Source organism: Notolepis coatsorum (assembly GCF_963971535.1).
Source record: "Notolepis coatsorum genome assembly, chromosome: 3".
Classification (NCBI taxonomy): Eukaryota; Metazoa; Chordata; class Actinopteri; order Aulopiformes; family Paralepididae; genus Notolepis; species Notolepis coatsorum.
In genome coordinates, this window is record NC_140167.1 from 188092450 (window position 1) to 188114882 (window position 22433).

The 22433-nt window shown below is 44.4% G+C and overlaps 1 protein-coding gene across 1 annotated transcript in view; it reads right to left on the reverse strand.

Annotated features, from left to right (window-relative positions):
* Window positions 1–22433, reverse strand: part of nalcn (sodium leak channel, non-selective) — a gene marked incomplete at both ends in the record, with an annotated part of 382889 nt that overhangs the window by 101063 nt on the left and 259393 nt on the right. The window contains 2 exon segments of the mRNA XM_084311476.1: window positions 1–115; window positions 3014–3150. The exon segment at window positions 1–115 is cut by the window's left edge and continues 27 nt beyond it. Of these exon segments, the coding sequence (XP_084167602.1) occupies window positions 1–115; window positions 3014–3150 (252 nt within the window).

Here is a 22433-nt window from a genome sequence, read left to right on the forward strand (position 1 = left end):
GATGGCAGAGCGCTTGCTGTGGTCGCAGGAGGAGGAGGAGGCGGAGGGAAGCCTGCGGAACAGACAGCTGGTGTCCTGCTGCTGACGATCAATGAACTGTTTCATGAAACTCTCCCTGTGATGCACGCACGCACACACACACACACACACACACACACACACACACACACACACACACACACACACACACACACACACACACACACACACACACACACACACACACACACACACACACACACACACACACACACACACACACACACACACACACACACACATTATATACACACACATACATATACACATAATACATACACACACATACATATATATACATACATTCATACTAGGGGTGTAAAGGTACACGTATCCGTAATGTACCGAACCATTTCAGTGTGTACCGTACCGTACCGAACGGCTGTGTAGTGTACCAAACGAATACAACGGTATGTTAACCACTAACGACCGCCCACCGGGGGCTGTTTTTTTCACAATCTAATATAATTATTATTATTTTTTTATATTTTAACAAGTAAATTATTAATTTCAATATAGAATATTGGTTGACAGCCCTACAGGTACAATTAGTTACTGCACACTACATCACCCCTGAGTGGAACATGGAAAGCCAAACTTTCCCCCACTGTACCAAAAACCCCGTACCGAACCTTGACTTCAAAACCGAGGTACGTACCGTACCGTGGTTTTTGTGTACCATTACACCCCTAATTCATACACATATTGTATATATATATACATATGCACATACATACACACACGCACATACATGCACAAGCACACACAGACAAACAGACAAACAGACAGACATACAGACAGACACCAGTTACATTATACATATTTCAACATGGTTCCAGGGCACCTCAGGACACACAGAGCATGGTCTCTACTGCGCGGCCTGGTTACCTACTGGAGCAGAAACTCTATACAATCTCGCTGCTTGTTTGTCTCTTTTTTCTGCCAGGCCTGCAATTTTTAAGCCACAAACAGAATGTTTCGAGGCACACACATGTACACATGCGCACACACACACATAGAATGATGCAGATTTGAATGTGGCCTCCCATATGACCAACATAACTTGGAATCATGCACCATAGCTCAGTCACACACAGGCAAATCCAGTTGATGTTACATGAGAGAACCAGACTCTGTTGAAGTAGTGTAGCTGTGTGTGTGTGTGTGTGTGTGTGTGTGTGTGTGTGTGTGTGTGTGTGTGTGTGTGTGTGTGTGTGTGTGTGTGTGTGTGTGTGTGTGTGTGTGTGTGTGTGTGTGTGTGTGTGTGTGTGTGTGTGTGTGTGTATGGGGGGGGGGGTCATTACTATCTAATGTACGCAGGTCCAATTTGCAGTAGCAGGGACATAACCAGAGATTTGTAGACAGTCAACAACTTCAAAGCTCAGATAATCCGGTATAACTTGAATATCTATAAACCAGCTGTGGTGCGTACATCAGTGGATGTGAACTTCCCTCCATCCAGGATATATACAACGGATTATCATGGACCCCAGCCACCCCAACCACAAACTGTTTCAGCTGTTGCCGGACCAGCAGACTCAGGGACAGTTTTCCCCCCAGGCAGTGAGACTCATGAACAAATAACACAGCCTGCTACCTGCCTGTGACTGTGGTATTGTAATCTAGTGCTATTTTTACGACTGTTTCTGCTACTGATTTGCACACACCACACCCATGCGCTGATTGTTATGTTATGGTCTAGTGCTGTTTTATCAGTCATTCTGCTGCCCCACACCCACACTGTGATTATTGTATTGTAGATTGGTGCTATTTTATCATTGTTTATGCTGCTACTTTTTAAGCCATTTGTATTGCTTTCTTTCTTTTTGTCCTATTTTATTGATGCTGCTGCTGCTGCTGCAAGGCAGAGGAGCCAAGAACAAAATTAATGTCACTCCTCTATATGCTGTACAGTGTAAGATGACAGTAAACTCTGATTCTGACTCCATATATCTACAGTATGTGACTGTGTATTTCATATTTACATTTAGTCATTTAGCTGACGCTTTTATCCAAAGCAATTTACAAGTTTGCAGAAAAGGAACAACTCTGGCAGCTAAGGGTCAGTAACATTGTTTGGCAAACAGTGTTGAACATGAGTGCTACAGTCTTGAGTGCATAGTAGTATAAACTATTAGCATAGGTACAGTAGTAGTATAGGCAAGGCAGATTCCTTAGTAGCAAAGTGCATAATAGTAAAAGAAGGTTAGTACTTTTTTTTTTCATTCATTCATTCATTTTATTTTGTTTCGTACATGGGGGTACAGTTCATTTTTGCACAATATCACCAACATATTTATTTTTAACATCATACACCCATGGTCGAAAAGGAGCAGGATGAAGAAAACGTATATGTGTCCTGCCCCGTTCCAAACTTCATATTTATTTTAACATAATGGTCAGCTCAAGTGCACCTTACAGCTTCATACCATATAATAATAATAATAATAATAATAATAATAATAATAATAATAATAATAATAATAATAATAATAATAATAATAATAATAATAATAATAATAATAATAATAATAATAATAATAATAATAATAATAATATTGCTAGATACCCAAATAAACAAACAAAAAAACAACCAGATATTCAGATATTGATTGAAGAAGTGTGTTTTTAGTCGACGGCGGAAAATTGGCCAGGTGTCAGCTGTCCTGAATGTGGTGGGAAGATCGTTCCACGGTTGTGGAGCGTGTGTGTAGTGTGTACCTGATCCTGGGCACAGTTGTGGAGCGTAGTGTGTACCTGATCCTGGGCACGGTTGTGGAGCGTGTGCGTACCTGATCCCGGGCACGGTTGTGGAGCGTGTGCGTACCTGATCCTGGGCACGGTTGTGGAGCGTAGTGTGTACCTGATCCTGGGCACGGTTGTGGAGCGTGTGCGTACCTGATCCTGGGCACGGTTGTGGAGCGTAGTGTACCTGATCCTGGGCACGGTTGTGGAGCGTGTGTGTAGTGTGTACCTGATCCTGGGCACGGTGAAGTCGGACGGCACCTTGAAGATCTTGACCATCTGAGGTCTGTTGGGGAACTTCTCGAAGATGCGGAGTCGCAGAGGGAGCTTCTCCTTGGTGTCGGCGTTCGCCTCACTTTGCTTCAGCTGAGTGGGGGGGGGGGGATAGAGAGAGAGAGAGAGAGAGAGAGAGAGAGAGAGAGAGAGAGAGAGAGAGAGAGAGAGAGAGAGAGAGAGAGAGAGAGAGAGAGAGAGAGAGAGAGAGAGTCAAACCAACGAAAGGACAATGTAGGACACAGAAAGATGGAGAGATACAGAGGGGGAGGGGGTTGTTGACACAGAGGGGAATAAGGATCCATGATGGTCAGGGTTGGGATTTTTGGAGAACTGTACGGAGGGCGTTCTTGGAGAGACAGAGGATGAGGCTCAGCACTGGGAGGAGGTTTTTCTTCAGGCTCTAGAGGGTGCAGTTACATGGTTGAGCCTGAGGATGGCAGCAACACACTTACCTACTGGACACGCACGCACGCGCACGCGCACACACACACACACACACACACACACACACACACACACACACACACACACACACACACACACACACACACACACACACACACACACACACACACACACACACACACACACACACACACACACACACACACACACACACACACACACACAAACACACACTGTACAGTACAAGACACAATACAATGGCCCCAAAATCCATCCCACTTACTTTCACAAAAGAAGGATGAAGGATGCAATTAAAGGAAGAAAAAAAGAAGGAAAAAAAAGAAAAAAGAGATTACGTTGGAACAGTTAATGCCATTTAAAGAAAGTGAGGGACTGAATAAGATATGTACGCATGCAGGCCTGTCCAGCGTGGCGTATTTGGGTCAACGGATAAAGCAAGACGCAGGAAATTAATGAAACCAATATATATAAATGTAATTCCATAGGAGTGTGTCTGACGGACATGCACCTGGCAGGCAGGTAAGCCGTCACCTGGCAGGGCAGGTAAGCTGCGTCCAGGAGCTGGCTGGCAGATGACCCTGATGCATTTCAGATTTGGCCTTTGGCCTTTGGCCCTCATCATTCAAGGCAGGAGAACCGCCATATCGACCGGACTTGGAGAACGTCCTTTTTGGCTCTCCGAGTGGACTAATCTTAAAACTCTCTCTCCGTCCCTCTGTGTGTTTATATCTTTATTCATTTATGTCTCCCTCAATTTCGAGGGATAATGGTCAAAGAGGGAGTCACGACAATAGAGAAGTGGAAATCTCTGTCGATCCATTCTGCTTTCCTGGCAGCCCTTGTGCGCTCTGTGTCTGCCTGTGTGAGTGACAGGCTGTGAGAGACGGAGTGATGCGCCAGTGTTTGCTCGGCCAGTCTCTCCATCTACACAATGGGTCCCGTGAAAGACAGTGGACGGAAAAGGACGACGGGAGACGGAGACGGAGACAGAGACCAAACTGTTTGGAAGATAAAAAAAGAGGGGAACATAATATGACTTGATGTTAGAAAACTAGGGAGAAAAACTATAAAAAGTCAAGTCAAGTCAAGTCACAAGTTTTATTTGTCACGGCATACAAGTATACAATGAAATGCGGGTGGTCTTGCCCGCAACGATGTGCAATACAGTAGTAACAACATATAATAGAATCCAATAAAACAACATTGTGCAATAAACAAGTAACATAGTAGGGCATATCGGTATTTGTACATAGTTATTTACATATTTTATACAATCTCAGGTTATGCTATACTATTTTTAAAGTGACCTTTCCTTAGTGGCCATAAGTGTGGGCGTGTGCAGCATGAGTGTGTGCTTGCTCATGTTAAAGTGGCTGCTAGTGTGTGAGCGTGTACAGTGTGTGTGTCGTGTGTGTGCTCATGTGTGCTTGTGTGTGTAGAGTTCAGTGTTCAGGGCTCTGATGGCCTGGGGGAAGAAGCTGAGCTGAAGCCTCTCTGTCCTAGTAGCTGGTGTTCGCAGGTGTCTGCCTGACCTCAGCAGCCTGAACAGGCTGTTGTTGGGGTGGTGTGGGTCTTTCATTATTCTGCAGGCTCTGGATTTGCACCTCTTGTTGTATAGAACCTGCAGGGGTGGTAGTGCAATACCCGTGGTACGCTCGGCTGAGCGCACCACTCTCTGTAGGGCCTTCTTGTCCTGTGCTGTGCTGTTTCCATACCAAGCAGTGATGTTTCCAGTCAAGATGGTCTCTACAGCTCCGGAGTAGAAGGACTGGAGTATCTTCCCAGATACTCTGAACTTCCTTAACTGTCTCAGGTGGTAGAGGCGCTGCTTCGCCTTTTTTATGACTGAGTCTATGTGTGTTGACCATGTCAGATCCTCTGAGATGTGGACCCCCAGGTACTTAAAGCTGCTCACCCTGTCCACGGTAGCCCCGTTTATCCTCAGTGGTGTGTGTGTCTCCTGCTGTCCTCTCCTATAATCCACGATCAGCTCCTTGGTTTTACCAATGTTCAGGAGCAGGCTGTTGTCCTGGCACCAGCGTTCCAGTACCTCAACCTCCTCCCGGTAGGCCTTCTCGTCGTTGTCCGAGATCAGCCCCACCACCACTGTGTCGTCCTCAAACTTCACTATGGAGTTGGAGCTGAACTTGGCCACACAGTCGTGTGTGTATAGTGAGTACAGCAGGGGGCTCAGAACACAGCCCTGGGGGGACCCGATGCTCAGGGTGATGGTGTTGGAGGTCTGACCCCCCACCCCGACCGCCTGGGGCCTTTCGCTCAGGAAGTCCAGTATCCAGGCGCTCAGAGCGGAGATCAGACCCAGCTCGATCAGCTTGTCCACCAGTCTGGTGGGGACTATGGTGTTGAACGCTGAGCTGTAGTCAATGAACAACAGTCTCACATAGCCCCCCTTCTGGCGGTCAAGGTGAGAGAGGGTGCTGTGCAGTACTTGGGAGACCGCATCGTCAGTGGACCTGTTTGGCCTGTATGCAAATTGCATGGGGTCCATATCACTGGGGAGGGAGGCACAAATGTGATCCTTGACCAGCCTCTCGAAACATTTCATGGCCACAGAGGTGAGTGCCACCAGTCTGTAGTCATTGAGACATGTTGGGGAGGGTTTCTTTGGTACAGGGATGATGGTAGACATATTGAAGCAGGCAGGGACCACTGACTCCGCCAGCGATTGATTAAATATGGCGGTGAACACTGGGGCTAGCTGGTTGGCACAAAAAAAATAACTAAAAGAAAGTAGGATAAAGGATAAAAGTTGTGATGTCATAAATGAACCAATACAGTGAATGGGCTGGAATGATCAACTTGGCTTTTATAGATTCCCTTTTGCAAAATCCTTCCCGGGGTCTACTGTAACCTCACATGACACGGAAAATAAATACTGTAAACAAAAATAAAATGCAGAACTTAGAAGATTTAACTTCTCTCTATCAGCCATCTTGAAAGCTATCTATACATTTGGGTGTTGACTGTGCTGTGGGAGAGGGAACTGCACAGAATACACACACACACACACACACTAACATTTATGTAACATTAACATTTACATTTAGTCATTTAGTCATTTAACTGACGCTTTTGTTCAAAACTACTTACAAATTGGGAACAACAAGTCAGCAAGAGAGGTACCTCTCTGGCAGCTAAGGGTCATTGGCATTGTTCGTCAAATAGTAACAAGCTTTAGTGTTATACTCTGAGTGCATAATAGTATAGACAAAATGAGCATGATAAGTAGTACAGGTATAGTAGCATAGTAGTAAGGTACATAGTAGTAAAAAGACAGTACTTCTATTTTTTTTTCCCAGACATTGTTTGAAGAGGTGTGGTTTTAGTCGAATTTCAGCCGCCCTGACTGTGGTGGGGAGTTCATTCCACCATTGTGGAGCTGTTTATCTTTCTCATCTTTTTATATTCAGATTTAATTGTATTACCTATATTTATGTCTTTCTACTATTACCCTGCCCATACCTGTTTTTTCTTTTTCATTTCCCCAAGGGGATCAATAAAGGAATAGCTTATCTTATCTTACACACACAAACTAATACCCACACACCTACACCTGACACACATACGATAAGATATTCCTTTATTGATCCCCTTGGGGAAATGCAGGCATCATAGCAGCATGGGGAGGGGAGGTACAGGTACATGGTAATAGTCGAACACATACAGGCAATACAATTATAGTACAGTAGAAAAGTAAAAATAGGCAGTGTAAACAACATAATTAACTCTGAATATACGCACCTGAGCAAGCAGGCAGTGTGATCAAAGGTGCAGATGAGGGTCTGTATGCCCTATCAGTTATATTTTACATTACAATAAATATGGTTACAATAAACACTATAATACTATGAGTAAGTAAAGTATACAGTGTGCACAGGTGCAGTATACACAAGGTACCCTAACCCACGTGATATACGTCATATGTTATAGTACATGCAGTTCTGACTGTGGTGGGGAGTTCGTTCCACCATTGTGGAGCGAGGACCGAGACACACACACTGTTTATTTTTATATTCAGATGGATCAAATAGTATTACCTAGATTTACCTCTTTCTACTATTACCCTGCCCATACTGTTTTTTTTTCATTTTTCATTTCCCCAAGGGGATCAATAAAGGAATTGCTTATCGTATCTTACACACACAAACTAATACCCACACACCTACTACACACATCTGTGGCAGTGTGGTTAGTGTGCATCCATCTAGTCTCACAGGGACTAATAAATGAGGCCAACTCAGCCGCTCCTACAGTGCAGCTATATAGCTCAGCAGCTATACAGCTCAGCAACCTGCTCTGCAGCAGAACATACTGAACCAACACTCCACCCGTCCATCTCTCTCTCTCTCACTACTATCGCCAGTGTTTTAGAGGATTATTTTCACTCCATCCAACTCCGGGGCTTTTTCCCCAAACAATGGTATAGAGACGCAGCGAAAGCAGTGAAAGCTTGGGGCCATCTTAGACGCGGACGCATCACTGTCTAATACGTGATTGCTTGGGTCTCCTGTGTGTGTGTGTGTGTGTGTGTGTGTATGCATGTGTGTGTTTTCGTGTTCAACGTTAACCCTTTCACTACCGCACTACCAAATGGTTAACCCTTTCACTGCGGCAATAAAGAAGGTTACCCCTTTCACTTTCACACGACAAAGGGTTAACCCTGTCACTACCACACTGCATAAGGTTAACCCTTTCACTGCCACACGACAAAGGGTTAACCCTTTCACTACCACACTGCAGAAGGTTAACCCTTTACTACCACACTACAGACCGTATGTAGTGTGATAGTAAAGGGTTAACCTTCTGTAGTGTGGTAGTGAAAGGGTTAAACTAGTGTGCAGCCTTATACATTGTGTATAGGGAGCCATAGCCCCCCTCCGGACCACCCCCCTAGTTGAGACTCAGCACCATCTTGTTAGAACATCCGGGGGGTGGGGGGTGGAAGCCCTGCTATCTATCCATATTCCATTATATCTCTGGATCGGCTTCTGAAACCCTAAAGCGCTCCGCCCGCTGCCACGTCCCCTTACTCTCAACACCCTTTATCCTCAACGCAGTGAGCTGCAGAGAGGGGAACGGGCCAGACCCAAAATAATCAGTTATTTAAACCTCCTCTCATGCATGGATTCGACTGTGAGCCGGACACAGCTCTGCCTCGGTGTCCCTATACTAACTTATTCATACTCTTCAATTTATCTATTCATTTATGTATATGCTGCTTCTGGGAAGCCACTTGGCATGGGCATAGGGGGGTGGAGGGGTGCAGTTCATTTCAATTTACCCCAGGAAAAATAAAACGATTTAATTCACCCTGCTATGGAACCTTTAGAAGTCCAGGTTGTTTAGCAAAGCTCCCAAGGCCATCAGTGTACAACTGTACAGTAACTGAGCTGGTCGGGACAGCAGCTACAGTCTGAATTATGGGTGGAAATCACTAGAGAACTTCTGACATGATATAATGGAGAGGCGCAACAAACACTGGTAATTGTTCATTTTTAAGGCCCTTATTGGTAATAGTAATAATAATATATAGTGCCTTACATTAGGAATCTCAAAGCGCTTTACATACAAGCTAACTCCTTATGCTACATCATTATTGGAATGGAATTTTGGAACCTATACAACCAGTTCTAGTGACTAGCTGGTCCTTAACACTTTCAGCGCCAATCACGTAATATTACGTGTTTGCTCGCCAACCGCTGAGCGCCAAAAACGTAATATTATGTTTTTAGATTGTTTGTTTCGATTTTAATATCCTATACACTCTCACGGACCTCGGTGTTACCATTGGAACTCATTCTGAGACCTCGAGAGTGCAATGCCGGTCGAATCCTGCTAGGTGGCAGTATTGCCTACCCTTTGAAACCTTATTTCACACTGTGTGTTACATTTTATATGATCCGGGCGGTGAAACGGTTCATCCAAAACCTTTGGAACACGTTCACCACACTCCATGCATATTTTGTGCCATTTCATGTCAGGGACCCAATGGACATCAATACTGGGAATCGCGATCAGACAGAATATTCATTTTGGGATACCTCCTAGTAAAGGTAAGGACTATATGACATCAATCCTACTTTGATCCAACAATGATTTCACATCGATCACAGCGATCAACGTATGTAGTATTAAAAATGTATGCCGTTGCTGATGATCAGAGAATCAAAAAATTACCCCCCCACCCTTTTGATGCATTCATGATGAAAAATAATACCTATTATATACCTTTGATTTTGAAATAGTAACTTGTCCAGGCGAGCAACGCGAACGACTTCAGCAAAATTCACATAGCGCTCCATAACCCAGCTTTCAGGAATTAGCCCGGATCACTCTGAACTATACAATATTCACCACGGGATAACACACAAACGTATACATGAAAACATGTACTCTTTTTTACATGTTGGACAAGAGATAGTAACTGTCAAATGAGCCATAGTATTGTCTCCATAGCCATAATATAGAATATAGATATAGCTCTGCAAACATTGTGATGCACAGTGAAAATGCCTATCTTTTAGCGTGGCCCATTGACTACAGGATGAGGATAATAGCTGACGCTGAATGAGTTAAGGTCCCTCGAATTAGCTCAGAACAGGGTAAATCTGCATTTAACTCTTTAAATAAAGGTTTGAAATTCAATTAAATATCATAAGACCAAATAAGACCATAATGCTTTACATTGGCTGTTCTCTGCTGTTCCAAACACCAGTGCCTTTCAGGACATTCCTGGCAAAATCATGCACTACAATATAATTTATCACTCACTGCAGTAAAAAGCTGAAATATAATATTTATTGTTTATTAACACTTTGACTGCCATGCTGTTTGCGCGTTGTGTTGTGAGGGTGCCAGCCTTATAGTCGTTTCCGCTGTCGTTTTAACTCAAAACTCTGATCGTGTTTGCTGACCATGTTTTTCATCCGGTGAAACACAGGACTGTGATTGTTAGAAAAACACGTTTCAGATTCGGTAAGATAGACATAGAATGCACCTTACCTTAGCCCGAAGGTATTCCAATAAGAATAATTCCAAGTGATCGCATCGCCATCGCGATTACCAGTGTATATGTCCATACACGTTTCGATGGTCAAATACGCTTATGCAACGGAATTCCGAGGCGAGCACTGTTGATTCCTGTGCCAGCAGAAGGAGGGGCCACTAACCGAGGGGAAAATTAAAGTGAAACTGACTATCAACCCCCAAGCCATTGCAGTTCAGACACGGACGATACTGCCACCTGGTGATAGTCGATCAGAATGCAGTTCTAATGTGTGGGGGGGACGTGCCTAAATGATGCAGATCACTCCTGGCAGGTCTGTAGAGCGGGGATCAAAGTAAAAAGATCAAACGATACAAAAATGTATTATCTCGTTTTTGGCACTGAACACTTGTCGCCCAAAAAACGTAATATGTGGTTTTTGGCACAGAATGTATTAAAATGTATACAAAAATAAATCATATTTACAAAATGTGTTTTAGATTACAAGATGGTATTCAAAGCCTCATAAACGTCTTGAAACAACATTGTGAAAAATATCAACACTGGGCATTAATAATATCTATATATTATAATAGAATATCAATGAGGTAAACATTAGTACAGTTATACAGCATCATTATTTCGCCCCAAGACCTGTCAGAGGTTTACATGGAACACAGCTACACAGAGGTGTAGCAATAGGTTGCTGTAGATTAGTGGTTCTCAACCCGGGGGGGGTCGCAAGATGATTTTGGGTGGGTCGTGAAAATAATACCATCAATACAAAAACATCATCCTATTTTTAATCGTTGATGCAGATGCTTTTTTTCTGGTGAAATATGAATATTTCAAACACAAAGCTCCTCCTGCGATGTGAAATAGCTTCACAGGGGAAAACAATTTACCATTCACAACATTCTTTGGTACAAATCCGCCATTGTGTCCACGCCAGACCACGTCGGGGGTCTCGAAAAGGCATTCTGATGTTTCCACACATCAAAAAAGGTCCAGAACCCCCCGCTGTAGATCACTATTAACTGTATCTGCTGATGTATCAGGCCTTCAGCCTGGTCGATGTATGAGATCAATAAAAACCACACGTGTATTCGCTCCAGCTCAGGTACAGAGCGCACACCAGCATAATCCACTAACTACCGATTACTGGCTTCAGCTGATGCCAAGGGAATCACTTTTCCATTCATAAAACACATAAGGTATAGGTTTCCATACTGTGTGTGTGTGTGTGTGTGTGTGTGTGTGTGTGTGTGTGTGTGTGTGTGTGTGTGTGTGTGTGTGTGTGTGTGTGTGTGTGTGTGTGTGTGTGTGTGTGTGTGTGTGTGTGTGTGTGTGTGTGTGCACACACGTGCCCACACGTCCGTTACCACACTTGCCTGTGTGAGTGCCTGACAAATCGAAGATTATCGCAGCGCGCTCGCCACAGATCAGATATAATGATAGCGTAGTGGCAGGGAGAGAGACTAATGCGTTTTGCCTTGAGAACCATGCAGGTGATCTGCTTAGGCTTTCTCCCCCATTCAGGTCAATTTCAGGCTTGGCTGAGCTCCGGCTGAGCTCGGGGAGCTTTACATTAGGGATCTTCGAGGGGCTTTGTTAACCAAGGCCGAGCGAGGGGCACGGTGCTCCCAAGAAAGACCACCGGCACCCAAGAACGTTCCACTATAGCCGCGGTACGGAAGAGTGCCCGGAGAGAGAGATATGATGTCAGCGTCGAGAGGGCCTTTGATGAAGAGCGATGGTGCGGCTCTGGAGAGCCAGAGGGGAGGAGAGGGCAGGCGAAAATGGCACCTTGCCTCTAAGTATTACCGACCTTGTGCAGCATCTGCTTCTAAAGACCCTGCGGAGATATACAGTATGTGTGGTGCGTCGTTAGGCTCTGAATGAATTCACATAATTATACGTTTGATGGTCTTCCATGTGCGAACCGTAAAAGCAACAGGGGATGCGTCACTCTGGGGAGGGGGGGATCTGGCGTTTGGATGCTGAGGAGGATGCTTGTTGGCAGAATGTTATAGCAGGACATCTGACGGCAGCATCCCTCCTCTATCTGTTAGATTTATACAATTCCTCTGATCTGACAGTCTGCTGAAGGAACTCGACTCCCTTCAGTCCCCCCCCCGACCGCAGCCTGGCGGAGGAGGCTGAGGGAACACAACTCTGTCTGCTCGAGAGGAGGCTTTATTCACCACCGCGTGTTTTGACCGTGAGCAACGAGGACTCGGGACTGAGGCTTTACCCGGTTGATCCCTCTGTTGATCCCCAGAAAAATAACCTGCGAAACCGTAGGAGCCAGGGTAAAACGTAGGGCTGTAACCAGCTCTGTGATATGAATACATTTGATCTCCAATCGTGACCTCAGACTCTAAATCCGTATAGAATCGAGTTACATGGGCTCTCTGTGTTAAGATATCTATATTAATTAGATCGTGATGGATTCAACCGGAGTCTATTTGCTTTGTCTAATTGCAGTGTTTGTTTAGGTGTGTTATTTATTATTGTTTATTGTTGTCAATATATTGTGATGAGAGTGAATGTATAGGATTGTGTGGTGATGGGTGGCTACGTGGCGTAGTGGGCAAGGCACTCGCCACGAATGGGGAGACGCTGGGCTCGCCTGTTCGAGCCCAGCGCTCCACATTGCTTTCAGTTTAGCTGGTCGTTCATACTAATACACATTGGCCGTATTAGGGGGTGGGAAACTGATGGGTGGGGATCGGGCGTTGTGGACAGCGACTCCTACAGGTCGGTTGGTGCGCCTGCGCAGTAGAATCAGGAAGTGTTGGGGGCAGCGTGAGCCTCCCACGCGTTACTCCTCGCCACTGAGAGATCGAGCTGCGCAGGTGAAAAGATGCGACTGCTGTAACCTCAAGTACCGGAGGGGACTTGTGCTATGTATGAATTAGTCCACATTGCAGCCGGCTTGTGGCAGGCAAGAAACAGCGTTCGTGACAGGGGAGGGTTGAATTGGATGATACGAAATTGGGATGGGAGAAAATATAGAAAATGGGAGAAAAAGTGGATCAAAAAAGGATTGTGTGGTGACCATGTAAGTTATTGGACCCTAGGAAGAATAGCTGCTGCTATGCAAAAGCTAACGGGTGTATCGTAAAACATGTGTATTGTGAAAAGATATATATTTATTTAAAAAATAACTCACCTTACTGCAAGGCGTGTCTTCTATCATGTGATTAGTGTTGATGACTAACCTTTCCGCAGGACTCAAGCCATTGTCAGAACACTGGATTTAACCAGAGCCTCTGGAAAGAGTCTGAGTGTGCATTTCCTCCCCACTAATCCCTCTGAACTCTCCGACTAGCCCTTTAAAAACAGCCTCGGAGCGCCGCGGATAAAGAGTGGGAATAACTGCTAGAATTACCAACGAGACAATGGGGAGCTGATGAATGGTCGCCCACACCACTGCTGCCCACACACACACACACACACACGCACACGCACACATGCACACGCACGCACACACACACACACACGCACGCACACTAAGACATGGAGCCTGTGGGTGGAGGTATAAAATCAACGGTACTTTACTATTCAGAGACTGGAGCCTGCTGTTCACAAACCAAAGCTCCCCGTCTCCCCTCTACACCAATTACACCTGACAATAGCTGTGTGGTGAATGTGAGTGTGTATGTGTATAGGTATGTGTGAATGTGTATAGGTATGTGTATGTGTGTGTATAGGTATGTGTATGTATGTGTGTATGTGTATGTGTGTAGGTATGTGTATGTGTGTGTATAGGTATGTGCATGTATGTGTGTATGTGTATGTATGTAGGTATGTGTACGTGTGTATGTGTATGTGTATGTGTATGTGTATGTGTATGTGTATGTGTAAATCCATAGCAAGATGTGTAGTACTATAACAAGCCTCAGCCGTGTTTCATGTGTGATCCATCATGGACCACAGCGTGAGAAGGTATTGATCAGCAGAGTAGCAGAGGATATGATATGTGTGTGTGTGTGTGTGTGTGTGTGTGTGTGTGTGTGTGTGTGTGTGTGTGTGTGTGTGTGTGTGTGTGTGTGTGTGTGTGTGTGTGTGTGTGTGTGTGTGTGTGTGTGTGCACACATATTTCTAAATTAAAAAGATGGTCTTCTGCGGGATTGCATTAGTAAAACACAAATTTCTCAGATCAGTCTGTGAAATCGACTAATCAAACTGTAGACCAATCCCACAACTATCAGGTATTTTCTAGATATTCCTATACAGTCGTGTTCTCCGGACAGACCACCACTATATCACGCTCTCTCAAGGACACAAGCCGGGGTTTCAACATCGGACATTACGCACATGATCACGGCCCTCCCTCCCTCCATACCGTCTCTCTCCCCCAGGCCCCGGGACCGTCCAGCTGGGGTGCCCAGGGGAGAGAGAGGGTCAGCAGCAGGGTCACTCTCTCCCTCTCTCTCTTCCCCAGGCCCTGGGACCGTCAAGCTGGGGTGCCCAGGGGAGAGAGAGGGTCAGCAGCAGGGTCACTCTCTCCCTCTCATTACCCGGGTAATGAGCCGTGCTCCGGAGCCGCTGCAGTAGCCACACAGGCTGTGAGTTGCCCCACATAGAAGAACCTCTGGCACCCCCTTGACCCGGTGCTAGAGGTGCACTCGTACCACGTCTGGAGCTGAAGCGCCGGACCGAGGTGAGTACTGATCCTACTCTGTTACGTTTACTCAACAAAAGAGATAATATGTTAGCCGACACACCGTTTCCTTATTCGTTCCACAGGACAGAAATGACGGCGATGTACTGTGATCCAGTTTTCTCCACAAGCGAGAGGAAATCAAGACACTGCTTTTTCCTTTCAACACACGGAATGCCCTCCAACTGACTCTGAACGTTCTTCCTTCATTTGCTGCATTTGAAAGTATAATATCCGAACACGGACTTGTTTATTCTTGTTCATTGTGCCTATATTGTATGGAATTGCTGATAAACTATGTCTTGTTTTGTAAGCTCGTCGTCACTGGAAATGAGGGTAACCTCAGTGTCTTACAGGTTGAAATAAAGGTTTGAAATGAAATTGCTTTGGGATGATCATCACAGGGAGCTTATTTGATACAGCTGTCCTTTATTAGCCTGCATCCCTACATGAGACAGTGTAGTGTGTGTGTGTGTGTGTGTGTGTGTGTGTGTGTGTGTGTGTGTGTGTGTGTGTGTGTATGCGTGTGCGCGTGTGTGTTCTCTTGATGCTCATTACAAAAGCAGCACGTTGCTTCTTATGCCGCTTCTCACAACTCAAATGTTTTGATGGAGGTTTAAACAAATCTAGGGGAACGTCAAGCCTCCTACATGCTCGCTCCAAACAGTGGCGGCGCCAGAGAATTGGCATTGGGGGAGCTCTGGGGGGGCTGGATTGTTTATAGCAGGTGCTAATGAATTATAATGGACAGAGCGACCCGACATTAAAATGGGCACAGAGACCCGACATTCCAGTGTGTGTGTCTGTGTGTGTGTGTGTGTGTGTGCTGTAACAGCGGGTGTATTATACATCGAATGTATTATTATTATTAAAACACAACACTCACCACAATGCAGGCAGCCCTGCCCTGGGCTTATTATTGTTTTAGCTTCGGTCCTCCAAAATCCATGCTCATGTTTCAAACATTGGCTTTTGGAGGACCGAAACAATAATAAGCAACCGGTGACTCTCGCGTGTTGACATGGTAACCCGTAGCCCCTTTCGTGACTGTGATGCACGGAGTGAATCCACAGTCACTTGCTCCTCAATAGGAAACCAACCTAGATTTACCATGAAGGACTGGTTCTGGCCAAGCCGTTCGTTATACAAGTATCACAGAGACGTTTCAAAGGTACTCACAGCTGCACGAGGGTTTCAAACAGAGATACGGGATGGTTTGAAAGCTCGCCGTTGCTAATCCCAACGCCGGAAATAATGCCGTTTTGAGCAGTTTATAAAATATATTTAAAATGTTTATTAGCAACGGCGAGCTTTCAAACCATCCCGTATCTCTGTTTGAAACCCTCGTGCAGCTGTGAGTACCTTTGAAACGTCTCTGTGATACTTGTATAACGAACGGCTTGGCCAGAACCAGTCCTTCATGGTAAATCTAGGTTGGTTTCCGATTGAGGAACAAGTGACTGTGGATTCACTCCGTGCATCACAGTCACGAAAGGAGCTACGGGTTACCATGTCAACACGCGAGACTCACCGGTTGCTTATTATTGTTTCGGTCCTCCAAAAGCCAATGTCAAAGTTAAGTATGACTCCTGTTTATTAAAAGAAGCTTTATAGGTCGTAGGCTCCTCTTCTGGCTCATGGTATTTCCGCAAAGAAGTTATCCAAAGACGTTTGTTTTGTTTTTGCAAACGCACGACAGCATCCCAAACGCGGAAGTGAAAGAGAAATTCCATTGGTTCTCCAAGTCCACGTGACCATTTCTAGCATTTCAATTGGCTATAGTGACAGCCATAGATATGATGAATAGATATATACAGCTTCACAAAGACACAAATGTCCAATATAACGGAATTCGTAATGTATTTTATATATAAATAAAATAAAAAACATAACTGGGAGGGGGGGGGGGGGCTTAGAGGGGGCTAAGCCTTTTTCAGAGGGGGCTTAAGCCCCTGCTAGCCCCTCCCTCCCGCCGCCACTGGCTCCAAATGCTGTACTATTATTCTCATACTTGAGCCGTACTGTATTGTACCCATTCTGCAATCTGTTAATAAAAATGTCAATCAATCAATCAATCAATCAATACCTGCCTCTCATCACATACTCTAATTGGCTTTTTTAATTTATTTTTAATTTAGCCTTTATTTATCCAGGCAAGCAATTAAGAACAAATTCGTATATACAAAAGCAGCCTGTCCAAAAAGCAAAGGCCTTTTGTGGGAAGGGGGGGGGGGGGGCTGTAACATAACAAAAACAAGGTTATTGTACATGCATACAAGTAAATAAAATACAAAATGACAGTAGCAATAGTATACAAGGACAACAATAAATAAGGGAGGGGGAATGAAAGGGAGATAGGGAAAAAGAAAGGAAGAGTGAGAACCAGAGGGAGAGGGAGGGAGAGCAAGAACCAGAGGGAGAGAGAGAAGAAAGGGGGAGAGGGAGGGAGGTAGGTGAGGGGGCTTAGGGGGAGGAGAGAATAGTCTGAGGGTTATGCGTGCGATTGGGAGGCAGTCAGCAGGTGCAACAGTCGGTTAAGATCTGTTGCAGATTTCGTTTAAAAGCAGTGCGCGATGTGAGGGCAGTGAGTTTAAGGGTGTTTTGTAATGTGTTCCCGTCAGATGCAGCAGCAAATCGGAAGGCGTTGCGTCCAGAAACCGTGCAGGCTTTGGGGATGGTGAGTTTGATGAAGTTGCTGGACCTTAGGCTGTAGTTAGAAGTGGAGACGTGCAGCAGGGAGGAGAGGTAGAGAGGTGTTTTACCAAGTATGGTTTTGTAAATTATTTGAAGCGAGTGAAGAAGCCTTCTGGTGTGAAGAGATGGCCAGTCCACCAGGTTATAAAGGTCACAATGGTGAGTGGTGAAGGGTGCACTAGTGGCAAAACGGATGGCGGAATGATGGAGTATGTCGAGTCAATAAAGTACTTCTATTCTATTCTCTTCTATTAGCATGCTAACACTAACAAACGCACAGGCACCGACCGCTCTCTGATTATACATGTTTCCCAAAATATTGTTTTCTCAATGAAATATTTGATCATGTGGCGTGTCTGGATACATTTGCAACAGGCGGAAACACATTGACAACGCAAAGCTGCTTGAATAAATGCATGCGTATGTGTGTGTGTGTGTGTGCGTGCACATGTCCTCGCCCATGTGCTTGCAGTGTGTGAGGGAGCGAGGCGAGGCGTGTAGGCTGCTGCAATCCTCCGCCAGGTGACTGAAGGTGACATTATTAAAGTGATAAGAACTCATTGTGCGGGGATTCTCTCAAGGGTTCGCTTCCTCTCCTCTCGCTCCGTGCTCACCTCCTCTCATGTCACCTTCGCTCCTAAATCCTCACACGAATCCCCTGCTCCATTAAATGCGGTAAATAGAGGACATTTAATTCATAAATAATGAAAATGTTCCGACAGGAGGCCGGGAGACAATCACTCTAAAACACATCGGACCAAAACCAGAAAGCGCGCCCTCATACAAAATGCATATCCAATACGGGGCAGTTGTAGAAATAATGGCAAGTGGAGCGTGGAGTGAAAAACAACGCAAGCATCCAGCAGCTCTCGCAATATTAGAGTAGACACTCAACAGACAGAGAGAAAACAGGAACACACACACACACTCACTCAGTAGCATGAACAGCTAGAAAGGTTCGCTCAGTAGAGTGCAAATCACATACACACCACACCCCACCCACCCAACCACCTCCAATGTACAGTTTCCCACCGCCCCCTCCACCCCAACTACCCAATCTCCTCCAATGTAGCCTACAGTTTCTTCATCAAATGTATACTCTTTTTTTAGACTCTTTTTGTATCACAAACAATACTGTATTTGTAAATCTGGTACGTCATAAATGTATAGATGTAGCAGTACGTCATGTATGTCTATCTGTATGTCATGTATGTCATATATGTTATGGGGGACCCTGATGTAAACAAGACTAAAGTCTTTCTCTGGTCTGCATCCCCTTAACAATTGTGTGTATTGAGCTGTACTGTATTGTACCCATTCTGCAATCTGTTAATAACATTTTCAATCAATCAATCAATCACAAAAACACTGATAGCTATTAGCATTATCATGCTAATGCTAACAAACGCATCTCCGATTATAGTTATTAGCATTGGTATGCTAACACTAGACGGTAATAGGAAGCATGGGTAGGGTGATAGGAGGCTTAGGAAGTGTGTTAGGAAGCATAATGGTTGTTAGGAAGCATATTAGGACGCATAGGAAGATTCTTAGGAAGCATATGAAGGGTGATAGTAAGCGTACAAAGCATGTTAAGAAGTATAGGAAGGTATTTAGGAAGCATAGGAAGATTGTTAGGACGTATAGGAAGGTTGTTAGAAGCATAGGAAGGATGTTAGGAAGCATAGGAAGCATGTTAGGGAGCTTAGGAAATGTCATAGGAAACATATGAAGGATGTTAGGAAGCATAGGAAGGGTGATAGTAAGCATAAGAAGCATGTTAGGAAGCACAGGAAGCATGTTAGGGAGCTTAGGAAATGTCATAGGAAACATAGGAAGGACGTTAGGAAGCATATGAAGGGTGATAAGAAGCATAGGAAGCATGTTAGAAGCAGGGTTCAAGTACAAGGGGGCTGGGCTTATTGCAATGGACAATGATGGGAATTAATTCATGCATACATTTTAATTAATGTTTTATTGCATAAGTTTAACAACAACAATAGGTTCACTATGGCATTTCCATGTTGTAAACAGGGACCAGAGAGCTGATTCCCTGAGGAGCGAATGTGTATTATTTATTGCCCTATTGTGTTCAAAAGGTGGAACTTACTGATATCTATTTGAATAGACAATGAGGGAAATGAATTCAAATACAATACTTAAAAAAATATTCCAGGTGTCACGTCCGTGTCCTGCTGCCAGCCTGTGCGCAGCGTTTCATCCACCTCTACCTTTTAGTTGGCGAGATATGCTGAGCACACAGACAGACGCCATTGATCGCATAACGCCTGGCGGAGATAACGAGGTGCTATTTGGAGAGAGGGAGGACAATCTATTTATCATTGTTGCCAGGGTACATGCCTGTCACAGCTGTGGAGCTCCGCCCCGCCCCGCCCAAAACCTCAACCCCCCCCCCCCCCCCCCCCAACGCCAAACATACTTGGAGCAACTGTCAAATAAAGGTCAAACATACTTTTTTTTTACTGCATACAAAAAAGTTGAAACTTTTAGTAAACTACATTTCCCATCACTGTCATCATACATAGTGCGTCTGATTGGTGGCCGCATGGCTGACTATCTATACTCTCCATTACACTCTCTATCTCTCTCTCCTTTTCCACATCTTACACCCCCCCCCTCTGCTGTGGGAGACGCTCCTGGGGGGGCTAGCGTTCCCTCCTATAGTTAGTTCACCTGATAGCAGGCTGGCTATTTCAGAGAGCAGTCATCCATCATGCCAGCGAGGATCCCCTCGCCGTATTCACACAAACCTCAGGCTATCACACAAGATACACACTCACAAACAGACATGCACACACAAACACACGCACATCTGCATGCATGCGTGTGTGTGTGTGTGTGTGTGTGTGTGCGCGTGCAAACTCATGTGAATTCTTTATTTGAATCCACCAATTAATCACTTGAGATTCAAATATTCCAAAGGTTTAAAGTTTATTCCATCAACAAATAAATCTTAACTATATTCACAGGACATACTTGACTCCTATAAGACTGAACAGAATGGGTCTTAAACAAGACTCCAAATGCTCCTTATGTACAAATGGGGACGAGGGGACATTTATGCACATGTACTGGGACTGCCCACCAGTTAAGATATTCTGGAAAGAGGTGACCCAGCAATTATCAAATCTCTTAACTCTGAATATACCTGTACACCCCTCTGTATTACTGCTGAATGATGTTTTTGAGTGTGCAGTACATCCACAGCTAAAGAGATTGGTTTTATCGGGTATCACAGTGGCTAAAAAACTGATAGCATCACGATGGTTACAACCGGAAAAAATGTGCCGAAAGTTCTGGATTATTACATATCTCTATGTGATTTATCAAGAAATATCTACAGCTAGAATTTTGGGTCTCAATGAATCCAAAATGACAATGTGGTTAGAAGTGGTGGAGAAAATAAAAGCTAGCATATAATGGTAGTGTCTGGTTAGGAGCGAGGGATAATGGATGGATTATCCAATGGGGGGTCCGGGAGGGGGGGGGGGGGGTACGAGCTAGAGCATATGTGTGTAGGGTATTAGATAGCAGGTATTGGGGGTATATCCTGTATAAGACATTTAACTATATGGTGATTTCATTGGATGTGCACTGTTAATAATGCTTGTATATCTTATCGTGTGTTGTCATGTTTGTTTATATGTTTGTTTAAAAAATAATAAAACAATAAAATACAAAAAAAAAAATTATTCCAGCCATTAAACCGTGGATATTAAAAATAATAATGACAGCGATAACAATAATGAAATAAAAAATGTAATTATTGAATGTTGTATGTGTGAGCCTTGCACTAGATGGCAGTATGGTTAGATGGTAAAACCTGAGCAGAAGCACAACAGTGCCATCACTTCGAGCCAGAACTGAACCTACCATACACCAAGGATAAGCACTGCATAAAATATTAAACACCCACTCAAGTATTCCTTCTTTGTAGTTTGTTTTAGTTTGTGCTGAGGAAACCCTTTCTGGAGGCGGGATGGGGTCTGGAGAATAATGAAGGTCACCGTCTACTGTCTACAACGCCAGCATAGACACTGTCCATTCTATTTTCTTCTAGGGTAAAACCTCTGTGATTCAGAGTGCTTTTATCAGATGCAATTGTTCTATTAATGTGCAGTGTTGGAAACTACTCTTAAAACTGTAGTTTACCAAACTGCTAACTACTTCACAATGAAAGAAGTTAAACTACTCTCTTAACTACTACCTTAATGTAGTTTGTCAAATTAACACTACTTTAAAGACTTACATTGTGGTAAATGACCACAATCTGAGTCTGGAATGTCATAGAGTTACATGGAGCAACAACTGAATTGACACACAGCCTACACTACTCTATGTTCACACACAGCCTACACTACTCTATGTCCACACAGCCTACACTACTCTATGTTCACACACAGCCTACACTACTCTATGTTCACACAGCCTACACTACTCTATGTTCACACAGCCTACACTACTCTATGTTCACACAGCCTACACTACTCTATGTTTACACAGCCTACACTACTCTATGTTCACACAGCCTACACTACTCTATGTTCACACAGCCTA